General features: G+C 37.1%; 1 protein-coding gene across 4 annotated transcripts in view; it reads right to left on the bottom strand.

Moving 5' to 3' along the window:
- The window catches only part of lekr1 (Leucine-, glutamate- and lysine-rich protein 1), a 110,793-nt gene that overhangs the window by 27,775 nt on the left and 65,910 nt on the right, over nt 1-17,108 (bottom strand). For all 4 annotated transcript variants that reach the window (XM_069896884.1, XM_069896880.1, XM_069896881.1 and 1 more), the window contains one exon: nt 6,255-6,336. In XM_069896884.1, the coding sequence (XP_069752985.1) occupies nt 6,255-6,336 (82 nt within the window). The remainder of the gene's footprint in view (nt 1-6,254; nt 6,337-17,108) is intronic.

Consider the following 17,108-nt stretch of genomic DNA (forward strand, 5'->3'; position numbering starts at 1 on the left):
GTTTTCAACTTGGCAGTGTTCCATAATTAAACCTTTTTGGCTTGATTTGGGTAATTTATTAGAATGAATAACTGGAGTAAGATTCCCACAGGATCCAATGTTATTTTAACTGAGAGATGTTGGAGGAATTAAACCTAAATTAAAACAGAATATGTATCAAGTAAAATTTGTTCAAATTGGCTTGGCAATAGGTAGAAAATGAATTGCAATAACTTGGAAGTCGGATATTGATTTTGTAATGGTTGGATGGCATGCAGAAATTTGGAGTTGTATTCCACTTGAGAAAATTACTTATAATTTTAGAGATATCATACATTTTGTGAGATATCAACCCCATATTTATAAACTGTTAGTATTAAAATTTAAATTCATTTCAAACATACCCTTTCTCCTATAGGTCTCTATAAATATTTGTATGTTTCAAAGTATTGCAAAGTGAAGTACTCCTGTGGTGGTTTTCTTGTCCCTCTGCTTTTGCATTTGTAGGGGATTGGGGGAGGGGAAGTTATAGGAGGTTTTTCTTTCTTCTGTATTTCTTTACTTTTTTTAAATAAAATACCACATGTATTTGGATTAATTTTGAAATATTGTAAATATTAACTATCTATTTTTTGTATTTGCCTCTTTTAAATTCAGCTAAGTATACTATTGGAGTTGTTTTTTAGTTGTTTTTGTTTTACAAAAGTACCTGTTTAGATTCAACAAGGAAATAAGGAAGGGATGAAGACTTGATGAGATTATATTATAGAACACCCCTACCACCTGTCAGGGGAAATTAGATGAATAAACACTGTATGTAGTAGAAACCCAGATAGTTGTAATAGTAGGTGTTTCTAACTTCTCTCATATTGACTGAAACTGCATAGTACTAAGGCACATAATTTGTTAAGCATGTCCAATAAAGTTTTTTGAAGCAACATGAGGATGGCCCTACCCTTGGGAAATAAAGTAGGGAAAGTGATCAAAATTCTATTGGCTTAAAGATAGTATTGGAAAAAGATAGGACTGGTTCACAAATTCAAATCCTAAAATTGAATAAGGCTCATTTTGAGGGCATTAAACAGGATTGAGAGAGGCTTTTAACAGATAAAAGGACACTTTACAAATTGGATTCTTTTAAAAGTGAGATAGAGAGTTCAAAGCCATGGTGAAAGGGAAGGCTGGCAGGATTAGGAAACTTGGTTGTTGATGAATACCGAGGCTCTGGTCAGGAAACTGGAGGAGGCATGTGTCAAATACGGGCAGCTGGGATCAAGAGATTCTCCCCTTGAGGAATGTAAGTAATGAACACACACACAAAAAAATTAGAAAGGAACAAAGGGAACTTAAAAATCCCTGGCAAAATATTTAAAGAGAATCTAAAAAAAAAATTGTGTGTATATTAAAAGCAAAAGTGTAATTGGTCAGAGTATAGGTCCCTTTGAGGATTGGCGTGGAGTCACAAGAGGTGAGCAAGATCTTACATGAATATCACAGTGATGTCCTGAAGCATATTGGTATAAAGGGGGAGATTTTGGTGGTTATGAAGTGTGTAAAGATGGATAATCAAGGATATGACCAGGTATATTCAAGAAAAATATGGGAAGTAAGGGAGGAAACTGTTGGGGGCCTGGAAGAGATTTTTGTTTTTAGCTATTGGTGAAGAATTGGAAAATGAGAGGATGGTTAAGGTTTTACCTTTTATTCAAGAAAGTCTGCAATAACCAATTTAAAAGAGAATGCAAGTAATGTGATTACTAAACCTGCAAACTACCAAGTTGGCATCATTGAGGATACTGAATGATACTGAATGTTACAACAGGATTTACATTAGTGATTCCCAAAATGGGCACTGCCACCCACCCCCCAGTGGCAATGGAAAGATCCAAAGGGATAGTGAGGAGAAAGGGGACGGTAAATGTTTGTTTGTTTATTGATGGCGTGCTCTGGACAGGACACGTACCAGATTCATGTCTGCAAGGGCCAAGGATCTGGGTTTGTAAGAATTTCAAATTATCTTCAGGTTATAATGTATATTTAAAATACGTATAAATATACTGACCCCCCTCCTTTATTTTTGACCCCAATAGCCTGATCCTCATCCCAGCCACCTGCCTATCGAGCTGACAGCTGATCTTCACCCCAACTGTTTCCCCATCAGGCTCCAGACAGGCCAATTGCAGATCCTTGCCCTGGCCACCCACCTATCCAGTACTCAACAGCTGATCTTCAACCCAGCCACCTGCCCATCAATCTCTCAACAACCTGAAGACAATGTAGTTACAGTTGAAATATAAATTTACCCTTTCATATTGATAAATAAATGGGTTTATGCAAAGTTCTATTTGTGAAATACATATGCTTGAATATAGTATTAGATTAGTTGTTTTGTTTTGAAATATGTGGTAGACCTAAAACCAAGAAAGAGCTGCGTGTTCATTGTATGTGTGTGAGGTAGGTGAAGGGGGCACTAGGGATATGGCCTGGGAGCCAACGGGGCTGCAGCCTGAGAAAGTTTGGGAACCATCGATTTAGATCAACTTGGGAAAGTGGGCAAGCAAAAGGAAAATAGAATTTGTTGGATCAATGTGAAGGGATCCATTTAGGGAAGTTAAATCAGGCTAGGACATGGACAGTGAATGAAAGCAGTTTTGTTAAACAGTGAGACCATGTACAGTAGTTGAAATGACATATTGCAAACTGTTAGTGAGGATGAACTTTAAATGTTGAGTGAAATTCTGATTGCAATTGCTAAAGGAAGAATGTGATTAAGCTAAAGAAGGTGCAGATAAGATGTATTGGAATATCATCTGGCCGGAGGACTTGAGTTATCAGGAGATGTGAACCAGAAAAGGATGATGAGTGACCTTATTAGAGGTCTATAAAATTGAGTCACAAATGTAAGGTAGATAATCACAGTTCTTTTTCTGGGACAAGGGAGTCTAGAACGAGAGGGCATACTTTTAAAATTGGGATGGGAAAGATTTAAAATGGGATTTGACAGGAAGATTTTCCCCACACAGTGTGGGTGGTTGAGTGGTATGAGCTGACAGAGGTGATGGTAGAAGTGGGTATGCTTACAACATTTAAAAGACACTTGGACAGCTAAATGGTTCAGAGACACAGGCAATGGAATTACCATAGATGGGCATTTAGGTCACCTTAGATGAGATGGGCCAAAGGGTGTGCTTCCATGCTGAACATCTCCATGAATAAGATTGGTCCTCTGCATCCAAACTAGGTAGATGCAATGGGTTCAGAACCTTGGGTCATACTTGCAGGTTGTTGTCTGGCTTCAATTCAATCTGGCCTATTGTTCATATTTGCTTCTTATTTCACATGATTTTTCTGTGTTATTAAGAGGGGGAGATATTTATTAGATTCCTGTTCTTGATGATATAACCAATGCTGACGTACTGGACAATGCAATTTGCAAACAGTTTGCAGAAACAATTTTTCCTAAACTTTACTTGGTTATATAACATATTGAATAATTTTGTTTTAGTTGGCATTTACTGATGTGTTATTTTATACTTGTGAAGTAGTCACAAGTTACAAACGGAAGATAGAATGACAGTGAGGCACTCTCAACAGTGGTAAATGGAATACATTGACCATTGTTCAATGCTAACACTCTCACTTGACTCAGATGTGATGGTCTTAAACTCTTTTTATAGATTGAGAACCCAAGACAAAACATCAGTGCAGGCAGATGAGGCAATAAATGCTTATTCAATTAAATAGAATAACCTAGATAAGATAACCTATTTTTATGTTTTCCTGTCATATTTTAAGACTAGTATATTGGCCACAAAGCAAATAGTTTTGGTCAGTTCAAGCATGCCTGGGCATGCACTGAGTACAGGTGCTATACAAATGTTGTCTTGGGCCTAGACATGCATGGAAGACATTTAAAGACGTTGTTAATAAATTTATTGGCAACTACAGAGCAGCAAACTACACCCAGCTGATTGACAACATGCTTCAAGCATACAAAATAGTGAAATGCAACATGCCATTGAAAATTCATTTTTTGCATTCACATTTGGACTTCTTCCTTGCTGACCTTGGTTCAGTCAGTGATGAACATGATGAAAAGTTTCACCAGGACTTTGCGACCAATGCAAAAGTGGTATCAGAGCAACTGGAATCTATCCAAGCTGGTTGACTATTGTTGGACAATGACTCAAGGCATCAAATGCTAAGTGAAAATCAGTGGCAAAACATTTTTAGGCCAAATGTGTCAGCATCATTAGGCAATTAAACATGCCAAATTCACTAAAACTTTGTTTAACGTTTCTAAACTTCCCACATGATTGCAGCAAATTTGAAATTATCTTTGTGTTCAGCTTTAAGTTGTCTATCATAATCCCAAATTGAACAATTTGTTGTCCAATGTTATCAGAAGATGCATTGTACATCAATACCTTTGCATTCTGTTCATTCTTTGTAAAATTAAATTTAGACTAAAATTGGGGTACATATTTATTTCTGGTTCTGCTCTTAGAGTGACGCAATTTACACAGGGCATCCTATACTGGAACTCAAGGAAACGTTTAGGAAATTGTAGCATTGCCTGTAATTCCCTTCATAAAGGGAATTATGGGTGTGCACCAACTTCCTAAAATACATATGCTCGGAGGTGAAAATGCTGCTCCCAATTTATTAGTGTAGAGCACAAATGTCAAACTCTGGCCCGCGGGGCAAATATAATTATATTTGGCCCGCAAGATCATTTCAAAAATGTATTAGAGGTGGCCCGCCCTGCAGCGAGAGCCGATGCTGTTTTTGGTAATGTCAGCCCCACCATCCTCCCCCTTCATTGCACATCCTTCCCCATTGTAACACGAGAAATTGTAACACGAGAAGTCTGTCGATGTCATCAGCCGGCAAGCCAGTTGGAAGGCTCCCCGCACAACCAGTCCCTTCTCCCACCTGTCGAGCGGTGCGGCGGATGGGCGAGCGCCTGTGATTTCCTGTCGGCGCGACAGACATGGCAGGCTGCGCACGGCCCCCGGGCAGCCCGAGCCCCGCACGACTGGCACAGGACGGCCCTTCCACAGCGCGAGCGCACTTCTCCCGGTCGCCATGGCCTTCAGCGCTTGCACCCGTGCGGACCTCAGGGACGGCTGGTTCGGCCCTGCACGTGAAGAGAGAGATGGTGGCTGTCCGCAAAGGCTGATCGGCAGCGCGCTGGGCCTGAGTGGGTGGGTAAGCAGGGGTGGGCAGAGGGTGTAGGTGAGGAGTAATGGGCAGGGGAAGTTATGGTGGTGTGAGGGGCAGTTAGAGGGAGGGATGAGTAGAAGGAGGGGTGGATAGGGAAGAGGTAAAAGGGGAGGGGCGGATAGGGAAGAGGTAAAAGGGGAGGGGCAGGGCAAGTAGGGGAGGGGTGATTAGAGGGTGAGAGACAGGTAGAGGGAGGAACAGGTTGAAGGGAGAGGCAGTAGAGGGGCGTGTATAGGATGGGGTGGGTAGAGGCAGAGCGAGTGGAGTGAGGGGTGAGTAGAGGTTGGGTAAAGGACTGGTCAGGTAGAGGGATGGTGGTCGAGGGTGAATCAAGGCCTAGAGCCTGAGGAGTGAGCAGGAAATGCTGAGTCCTGATGCAGGCCAAAATGGACACAGCCTGTGAATGCTGACTACATCTCCACAGGGACCAAATAGGTTTCCCTCAGGTCAAGCAAAGGGTGAACTTGAGCTACCTACTCCTGACCTGTAACATTATCCTCCTAAAGTTATATCCTAAAGTTTAACATTACACATGTTGAAAGAAGAGAAAACATGCAGATGTGGTTGAAAATTCTCAATAAATATTTAGTTCGGCCCTCGACTTAGTCCAAGTTTTTAATTTTGGCCCTCCGTGAATTTGAGTTTGATGCCCCTGGTGTAGAGGAAACCATAATTTATTTCTTCTGGTCTGAGACTTGAGATATTTATCTTGGAAAAGAATATAGCAACTCTGCATGGGTGATGACATCTTGAAAGCATATCTCATTAGAGTGGGGTGATATATAAATGCATAATCAAGAAGTGCTGATGATAAAAAAAAATACTTCTAAAAGCAAACCGTGTCACCACAGGATTTAATGAAGTATATTGTTTCTGGCTTCATTATTTATGAAAAAAAATCAAAATGATCTGTTGGTAACAAACTTTGTTTACCAAAAAAATTAAAGAAATGCATTCATAAAGTTCTATGTCAGGCAACAATAAGAAATTGACTCAAGAAGTTCTTATTTTATGTAACTAAAAACTTTAGATGCATATAGTTTACTCACATTAACAACAATTTGTACTGTTTATTTTCTTCTGTAACTTTTTGGAAATTAAGTTGCTGAGTAATAAGTTGATTTCCTAGTTCTGTTGGAAACAATAAATAGCAATGTTAACAACTTTGCAAATATACTAGGAAGCATTGCATCATGACAGAATTCAGCTCATTCAAGACCTTGTACATAAATCTATACTTTGCATTTTCCTTTTACATGCTATGATAGTCTATGGCTGTTCACATTTGAACAACTGAATTAACTATTGTTACAAAACATTTTCCAAGTTCACATTGGGCATAGAATTCTCATTGGCATCCAATGTAAAATAGATTTCTATTTCATTTGTAAAAAAATTCAGACCGTTTTCTCATTTTAAATACTGCACACACGTAAGGAAGTAAATTAGCATCAACAAAGAATTATTGTGAAATGAACACAAAAGAAAATTCGATGACCTATTGTGCTTCTGTTTGCTTTGTTCAAAGAATTTTCTAAAAGAGCTCCAAATCTTTTCTTATTCAATATAACCCAAAGTTTCCTGTTCACTTGTCTGTTCCATTTACTTCAGATGGATTAAACATGATGCACACTTCTCCCCGGTACTTTTGAAGTTTAGCCTCTGGCCATCACCCCATCTTCTTGTGAGAGCAGTTTTTCTTTTCATATGCCATAAAAATGCCAGCTGAAATTTATCATTCGAGTTAATTTCTTCCATGGCCATTCCAGCTTCTTTTCCCCCAGAATTAGATATAATACTCCAAATTACTGGTTTGATATTAGATAGCATTCAGTAGAACCTCCTTTTAGACATTCAGTGATGACCTGTAACCCCCAGCGATGAACTTGGAAAGTGAGGCATGAGAAATTAAAAACCAGATAACCCAATACCAATCTGCTTGCAATATCTTCTTTCATGGAAATGAGATGCACTGCTTAAGATAAGATCTCTGTTCTGGCATGCTCCATTTCCTGGATCCAAGAGGTAAAGGGAAGTGAACAGATATATGTTTTGGCACTGTTTTTGGACCAAACATAGTAATACAGGTTTCTATGGGTTACCATACTCATCAAATATGACTCCTTGCCAACTTCCACTCAACTTGCATGTGTATTGTTGTCTGCATTTGTGCTATGTCTGATTATGTATCTGCAACTTTTGCACTGAGGACTGGGGAATATTGTTTCACCAGGTTGTATTTGTATAAACAGATGATAATAAGCTTAACTTGATTACTTCCATGTCTGAATAAGTATGTGTGGGGTGCTGTTAGACAGAATCAGACGCACACAAGGTAAAGACTGTACAACAGGCTTTAATTCACAAAGACTTCCACAGAGCCAGGCTGGCTGTGGCTGCAGCAACTCAGTATGAGGCCTCGGGAGGCCAGCAGATAGGCTTATATCCCAGAGGGTGATTGACACCCAACCGGGTGGGGCTTGATCCCTTCAGGCCGACTGATTGGCAGCCGGCCAGGTGTTGTCCTGTCCCCTTACACTCCTGCAGGTACAGAGGTTGCCCCCTGCAGTAGGCTGGTGGTGTACCACCACAGTATGTTTTGTTTAAAGAAAGCACTGTTCAAAGTTCAGATTTATTAGAGTACATGTATATCGCATATAATCCTGAAATTCTTTTTCCTGTGGGCCAAGCAGAATTTCTATTTATTGGTAGTGCAAAAATCTGTAGACACATATACAAAAGAGAGCAATGTAAACAAAGGAAGAAATCTAAACAAACTGTGCAATACAGAAAATAAATATTCAATAATAAATAATGTGCTAAGTAAAAGTCCTTAAAGGTGTCTTTGATTGAGTTTGTTGTTTTGGAGACTGATGGTGGAGGGGTAGCAACTGTTCCTGAAACTGGTGGTATGATTCTTGTGGCACCTAAACCCCTTTCTTGTATATCCTTGATAATGCTGCTGCTCTCTCATGGCAGCGTTCCATATAGACTTTCTTGATGCTGGGGAGAATTTTTCCTATGATGTACTGGGCTGTGTCCACTTCCTTTTACAGGGATTTCTCCTCAGAGATATTAGTGCCCCTATATCAAGGCTGTGTTGTAGCAGTCAGTACAATTTCCACTACATATCTTCAGAGGTTTACTAAGGTTTTTGATGTCATATCAAATCTCTTCAAACTCATAAGAAATTAGAGGCACTAATGTGTTTTCTTCATAATGACATTAGTCTGTTGGGTCCAAGAAAGGTCAACCAAAATAATGACTCTCAGGAATTTGAATTGCTCATCTTCTCCACCTCTGATTTTCCCCCTGGATTGTGCACCTCTGGTTTGCTCCTCTTAAAGTCCACAACCAGCTCCTTGGTTTTGGTGACATTGAGTACAAGATTGTTGGTTTGAGCAGCATCCAGCCAAGTTTTCAACCTCCTTCCTGAATGCTGACTCATCACCTATTTTAATACAATCTACTACTGCGGCATCATCAACAAATTTGTAGATGCCAAGTTTCAATTACTCAGTGGGATATTGAGACCCAGGCTTTGAAGTTTACAAATTAGTTTTGAGGGGATGATGATGTTGAATGCCGAACTCTAGTCAATAAAAAGCATTCTAATGTCCAGGTGGTCCAGAGTTTTGTGTAGAGCCAGTGAAATGGCATCTTTCCTAGAACTGTTGCTGCAGTCAGCAAATTGGAACATATCCATGTTGCCACTCAGAAAGGAGCTGATATGCTTCCACATCAGCCTCTCGTGGGGCATGGCAAGATGACGTAGAGTGTAGACATGTAATCTCGACCTCTCTGGCCGGTCTTTTAAGTACCTGTTTTTTACCCTTTGTTTTCAAGTTTAAACTTCTTAAATTTTAGTTTAAAGTATTAAGGAACTATTATGGCCATTAATGGTAAAAAGATTAAACCTCAAGTGCAGAAGAAGTTACATTTTCGAAGTACTGAAACTTTGGGGACTAAACATCTTGCTACAGCCTCAGGTTTAATTTCTTCAGTGCCTAAACTACAAAGACTGCCTGTGGGAGCTGAAAAAAATGTCTACTACTCACTAAGTGAAGGACAGCGATAGAATTACCCGTTCTCTGGAGGAAGGTGCGCGTTCCCAAGAAGTGGATCCTGATTCTGGAAGCCTTTCGATTTTAACAGAGGGAGCACGCAGGAAGACGACTCCATTGTCTGAAATGCTTCAGGCAGCGTTCTAACCTGAAGATTTCGATTTCCTCTGTGAGTTTGTGAAAAAACAACGAGCTGCCGGGGGAGAACACCCCTGAGGAAGTCGGGGTGCTGTCGCTGGGAGTCCAGACCCACAGTAAAACCTCTAAAATGCCTTTCGTTGAGTTGCAGCAAGAGCTGCAATTACCTGGTTCTGCCACTACGTCAGAGAAAGCAGGGCTGAGCTTTTCTGAGCTACAATATATGCAGTTAAACGCTGTCATTCAACCCTTACTGAATGAGATGGCCCAAATGAATGTTAATACAAGTTCAGAATTGAATACAGTTAAAACACATGTGGAAGCATCTTGTGAAGATTTTTAAAAATTTCAGTCTGCTTTTTTGGAATGTAAACAGCAAGTGGTTTCTAACACAGAAAAAGTTTTGAAGGTTGAAAAATGAGTTATAGGGAAGTCACATGATGGAGTAGTGGCCAGACGGAGAACTCCAGCCCTCTCCAGAAAAGTCGAAAAAAATAAAGGAAAACACAAAGGCACAAAAATAAAAATTAAAGTAAAGTGAATATAAAGGTGGAAAGAAGATGGCGACGAAAAAAGAAAAATTGAAACCAACGGTAAGAAGAGAGGAAGAGAAGACAACGGAAGAAGGAGGAGAAGGCCTTACCTGTTCGAAGAGGCCCGCGGTGGAGAGAGAAACCCGCTCCCTCAGGTCGGTAGAAAGTGGACTACAAAAATGGCTCGCTGAGCCGAGTAAAAGTGCGCAACCGCGCATGCAAAAAAACACACCGACAGGAGGGGCGACCAGCTGGGGAGTCGATCTCCACAGCCAGAAATGACAGCTGGAGAACAGCAGCAGCAAGAGGAGAACATAGAAGACAACGAAAACAAGAAAGAAGAGAAGAAATAGACAACAAAAAAACAACAGATGGCCAACCCAGAGGAAGAAGAAGAGGAAGAGGAAGAGTACAGTGAAATGGAAGAAGAAGGGAAAGGCAAGATAAAGGATATACTTTCTCTTATTAAAGAATACATGGATTCATTTAAAGAATGGCAAGCACAAGAATTTAGTGATTTAAGAAGAAGAATAAACAGTACAGAAGAGAAAGTGAATAAAATAGATATGACCTTATCAGAAATAGGAAAAAGAATGGACAAGGTGGAAGAACGAGAAGCAGCAGTAGAAATGGAGGTAGAGGACTTAAAAAAGAAATTAGAGGAATCTAATAAAAAAGTTAAAGAGACACAAGAGCTGTTAGCTCAGAAAATAGATATAATGGAAAATTATAACAGAAGAAATAACATAAAGATAGTGGGCCTTAAGGAAGATGAAGAAGGCAAGAATATGAGAGAGTTTATAAAAGATTGGATCCCCAGGATCTTAGGATGTCCAGAACTACAGCAAGAAATGGAAATAGAAAGGGCACATAGAGCATTAGCCTTTAAACCACAACCACAACAAAAGCCAAGATCTATTTTAGTTAAATTCCTAAGATATACTACAAGAGAAAAGGTACTGGAGAAAACAATGGAGAAAGTAAGAGAGGACAACAAGCCACTGGAGTACAAAGGGCGAAAAATCTTTATTTATCCAGATATAAGTTTTGAACTCCTGAAGAAGAGAAAGGAGTTCAATACAGCAAAGGCGATTTTATGGAAGAAAGGGTATAAATTTATACTAAAGCATCCAGCGGTATTGAAAATATTTATTCCAGGATAGCAAAACAGACTATTCTCGGATCCAGAGGAAGCACGAAAATTTTCAGAACAATTACAAAATAGACTGAGAGATGAAGACGTGTAACGAGAGTACAAAAGACTGCGAACTAAAAAGACACATAAGTTTTGAACTCCTGAAGAAGAGGAAGGAGTTCAATACAGCGAAAATGATCTTATGGAAAAAGACTATTCGCGGATCCAGAGGAAGCAAGGAAATTTGCAGAACAACTACAAAACAAGCAGAGAGATGAAGACATGTAATAAGAGTAAAAATGACCACGATCTATATGTATGTGTGTAAAGAGATATATGTGTGTATATATATATATAGTGTGCATACATGAATGTATCCGTATTTAGAGGAAAATATATAGAGTATAGACAAGAATTAATAAGGGAGGGAAATGGAATAGAGGGAATAAGGAGGGAATTAAAAGAGTGACCTTTGTTACATATGAAAATTGAAATCTTTTCTGGGGGGGGCTGGGTGGGGAGGAGTTACGGTCACTGCAAAATCAGCTGACGTTTGCGAGTGAATTCGCAAATCCAAATGGAGAGGGGAGATGTGGTTGTCCGACAAGGGATAAAGGACAACTCAGGAGGGGAAGGGGAGATTGGGGTTAAAGAAGTTTTAAATAGGAGAATAAGGAAAATGTTTGATGTTTTAGAAATGTTGTCTTATAAAGTGTTCAAAACAAGAAAGCAGAAATGGATAAGAAGGAAAGGTAATGATGGAGAAACGGAAAGGGAAGATAAACAAAGTATAAAATGGCTACGCTGAACTATATGACTTTAAATATTAATGGAATACATAACCAAATTAAAAGGAAGAAACTGCTAAATTTACTGAAAAAAGAAAAAATTGATATAGCATTTATGCAAGAAATACATTTAACTGAATTGGAGCACAAGAAATTAAAGAGAGATTGGGTAGGACACGTAACAGCAGCATCGTATAATTCAAAAGCAAGAGGAGTAGCTATATTAATTAGTAAAAATGTGCCATTTAAAATAGAAGAGGAAATAATAGATCCAGCAGGGAGATATGTAATGATAAAATGTCAGATATATTTGGAGTTTTGGAATCTACCCAATGTATATTCACCTAAAGAAGAAGATCAAAAGTTTATGCAAGATATTTTTTTGAAGATAGCAGATACGCAAGGGAACATATTAATAGGAGGGGATTTCAACCTGAATTTGGATTCAAATATGGACAAAACTGGGAAAAAAATTAACAGAAAGAACAAAGTAACCAAATTTATAATTAAATCGATGGAAGAAATGCAACTTTTGGATATATGGAGGAAACAACACCCAAAGGAAAAGGAATATTCATATTACTCGGCTAGACATAAAACATACTCAAGAATAGACCTATTTTTGTTATCAGCTCGTATTCAAGATAGAGAAAGAAAAACAGAATATAAAGCTAGAATATTATCAGACCATTCACCCTTAATATTGACAATAAAGTTAGAAGACAGCCCTCCAAGAATGCATAGATGGAGATTAAACCCAATGTTACTTAAAAGGCAGGATTTTAGAGAATTTATTGAAAGACAAATTAAAATGTATTTTGAAATAAATACGAAATCAGTGAAAGACAAGTTTATACTATGGGATGCAATGAAAGCATTCATTAGAGGGTAAATAATAAGTTATGTAACCAAGATGAAAAAGGACTATAATCAGGAAACAGAGCAGTTGGAAAGGGAAATAGTAAATATAGAAAAAGAATTAGCAATGAAGGAAGATACAACTAAAAGAAGAGAATTGGCAGATAAAAAAATAAAATATGAAACACTACAAACATATAAGGTGGAGAAGAATATAATGAAGACAAAACAGAAATATTATGAACTAGGTGAAAAAACGCACAAAATTCTAGCATGGCAGCTTAAGACGGAACAAGCTAAGAAAATGGTATTGGCATCAAGGAAAAAAGACAAACAAATTACATATAATCCAAAAGAGATCAAGGAAAACTTTAGAGAATTCTATGAACAATTATACCAAACTGAAAACGAAGGGAAAGAAGGGAAAATAGATGAATTTCTAACTAAAATTGAACTACCAAAACTACAAATAGAGGAACAAAATAAATTAACAGAGCCATTTGGAATAGTAGAAATACAACAGATAATAAAAAAGACACCAGGATAGGATGGATTCCTAATAGAATTCTATAAAACATTTAAAGATTTATTAATTCCGCCCCTCCTGGAAGTAATCAACCAGATTGATAAAACACAAAGCTTACCAGATTCATGTAAAACAGCAATAATTACAGTAATACTAAAGCAAGGGAAAGATCAACTCGCACCAGCGTCATATAGACCAATATCTTTACTTAACACAGATTATAAGATAATAGCTAAACTATTAGCAAACAGATTAGCAGAGTATGTACCGAAAATTGTAAATCTAGACCAAACTGGATTTATTAAAAAAAGACTCACAACAGACAATATTTGTAAATTTATTAACTTAATTCATGCAGTAGAAGGGAGTAAAGCGCCAACAGTAGCAGTTGCTTTAGACGCAGAGAAGGCCTTTGACAGAGTAGAATGGAATTATTTGTTCAAAGTATTGCAAAAATTCAGTTTACCAGAGAAGTATATTAATTGGATTAAAGCATTATATAAGGGACCATTGGCGAAAGTGACAGTAAATGGATATGTATCAAAGCAATTTAACTTAAGCAGGTCAACACGGCAGGGATGCCCACTATCACCTTTATTGTTCGCATTAGCTATAGAACCACTAGCAGAATTGATAAGAACAGAAAATAATATAAAAGGGATAAAAATAAAAGACAAGGAATATAAAATCAGTTTATTTGCGGATGATGTTATAGTATACTTAACAGAACCAGAACTATCAATAAAAGAATTATATAAGAAATTAAAGGAATATGGAGAAGTGTCGGGTTACAAGATCAATGTAAATAAAAGTGAAGCAATGCCTATGAATAATGCGGATTTCTCAAAATTTAAGAAGGAATCACCATTTAGATGGCAAATGCAAGCAATAAGATACCTAGGTGTACAAATAAATAAAAATCTTGGCCAACTATATAAACTCAATTATTATCCACTCATGAAAAAATTACAGGACGATTTAGAGCATTGGAAAGATTTACCACTAACACTAATAGGAAGGATAAACTGTATTAAAATGAACATTTTTCCAAGGATATTATACCTATTTCAGGCATTGCCAATACACCTGACAGAGAAATTCTTCAAGGAGTTAAAGAAAATAATAAGGAAATTTTTATGGAAAGGGGGGAAACCGAGGATAGCACTAGATAAATTAACAGAATGGTATAAACAAGGAGGCTTACAACTGCCAAACTTTAAAAATTATTATAGAGCCGCACAATTAAGATACCTATCAGATTTTTATCAAACAAGGGAAAAGCCAGATTGGACCAGATTAGAATTAGATAAAATAGGGGAAAAGATACCTGAACACATATTATATAAATGGGATGAAAAATTGGTACAACATAGAAGTTCTCCAGTATTACATCATCTACTCAATATTTGGAAAAAGATTCATGTAGAAAGAAATAAAACAAATTATCAATTACCAAAACTAATATTGACGCAAAACAAGTTACTCCTTTTTACAATAGATAACCTTTCCTTTAGAGAATGGGAGAAAAAAAAGGGGATTAAAAGAATAGAAAATTGTTTTTCAGGAAATAGATTATTATCCTTTGAACAAATTAAAGATAAATACAATATAACTCAAGATACAGCGCTGGCATATTACCAATTGAGATCTTACTTGAAGGACAAATTAGGAAGCAGTCTGAGTTTACCAGAGGGAAGTAACTTTGAATATGTGATTACAGATACAATGATAATCAAAAGATTTATAACAAATATGTATATTAAACTGTAAGAAAAGGAGAATGAGGAAACAAATGGTAAAACTAAACAAAAATGGGAACAAGATTTAAATATAAAGATAAAAAAGGAAACATGGGAGAAGTTATGTTCTGGAACGATGAGAAATACAATAAATACGAGGTTACGTATGATACAATATAACTGGATACACAGGCTATACATTACACCTCAAAAGTTAAATAAATGGGACCCAACAGTATCTGATAGATGTTTTCGATGTAAAAAAAAAGAAATGGGAACAACAATTCATGCAATCTGGACATGTGAAAAATTAGAAAAATTTTGGGAAGATCTAAATCAGATATTAAATAAAATTACAGAAAACAATATACCAAAGAATCCAGAGATCTTCCTCCTAAGTAACATAAAAAACAAAGAATTTGGAATTGATTTGGAGGATGCACAAAAAAGATTTGTTAAGATAGCTCTAGCCGTAGCAAAAAAATGTATTATGTCAACCTGGAAATTGGAAGATAATTTGAAAATACAACAATGGTATATAGAAATGAATAAATGTATTCCATTAGAAAAAATAACATATAGTTTAAGAAATAATATTGAAATATTTGAACAAATATGGGAGCCTTACATGAAACACAATAGCGAAAACCTACCGGGGACATTCACTACCTAAATTAACGGAAGGAGAAGGAAATGAAAAGAATTGACTCAGTGGAATTTCTTGTTTATTTTTATTGAATGACAACATTGTTTGACTGGTTTAATGTATCCTAGATTTTGTACTTTAAATGGACAGGAGGGGGGAGGTAGGGAGGGTGGGATGGGAGGAGGGAGGGGGGGAGAAAATGCCACTGTTTATGTTTGAAAAGGAAAAAGTGTGTATCATGGTTAATGTGGTTTATGGTGTGAAAAATAAAAAATTTAAAAAAAAAGAAAAATGAGTTATAGAATTGTGAGAACTTGAGAAGGAGTTAGAGAGGAAAATAGACTACTTGGAGAATCAAAGCAGAAGGAATAATGTGAAAATCATTGGTTTGCCAGAAGGTATGGAAGAACAAGATCCTCTTCATTTTTTTTTAAAGATTGGATCCCACAAGTACTAGGGCAAGAATTTTTTTCTGGAGGCTTGGTATTGGAAAGAGCTCATAGAGCTTCAAGAAGAACACCTTTACCTGGGCAACCACCGAGACCTGTAATAATTTGATGTTTGAATTATTTGGACAGAGAAGCAATACTTCGACTAGCATTGCAAAATACGAGACAACGAGAAACTCCGTTATTGATTCAGAATAGCAGAGTTTTTTTAAATCCTGATTTGAGTCAAGAGGTCATTTAACGTCGACGTTGATTTAATTCAGTTAAAGAAGTTTTGTGGCGTAAAGGTTATAAATCTACTTTTCGCTATCCAGCAGTGTTGAAGGTGTTTTATGGAGACTATCAATCTTGGTTTTTTGAGAATGATCATGAAGCAATGAATTTTGCTGATTCATTGCCAGATAGATATAACAGGACAAAGATGTAGTCCATCATTGTCTCCTAATGAAAAATCTGGTTGTTCTGGAAATGGAAGAAATGGCAGAAATGGAAAAAACGGGAATGGAAAGAGTCCAACTTCTTTTGAAATGGGACCTCCGAGTTTGGAATCTCTTGGATGAATAGAAGAATTTTCTTATTCTTATTTTACTTTTTATGTTATCATGATATTTTGATGTTATTCTTTGTTCGGCTGGGGAGGGAGAGATTTGCTCTAGGTTCTACTAGTCATCAGCCACTGGTGGGTGACCCACACCCAATTTTTGTTTATGGATTACTACCTTTTGGTAGTTTTTTTGGGGGGGATTGTTTTTTTCTTTATTTCTTTTTATTTTCATTTTAGTTAGCTTTTAATTTGTGACTTTTTTCTCCTATTGGAGGGCCTATACATGTTGATTTGAGTTTTCATATAAAGATATTATTGGTATTTAGTAATATTAGTAGATATGTGGGATTAGATAAATTTCAACTTGCTTTTTAATATTTAGCTTTATCTGTAGCAAAAAAATGTATTGCTAGTACGTGGAAAGATACAAATATGAATTATATTAATAGATGGCATAATGAGATGAAATATTGTTTAATAATG

This window comes from Narcine bancroftii, chromosome 9, assembly GCF_036971445.1.
Source record: "Narcine bancroftii isolate sNarBan1 chromosome 9, sNarBan1.hap1, whole genome shotgun sequence".
Lineage (NCBI taxonomy): Eukaryota > Metazoa > Chordata > Chondrichthyes > Torpediniformes > Narcinidae > Narcine > Narcine bancroftii.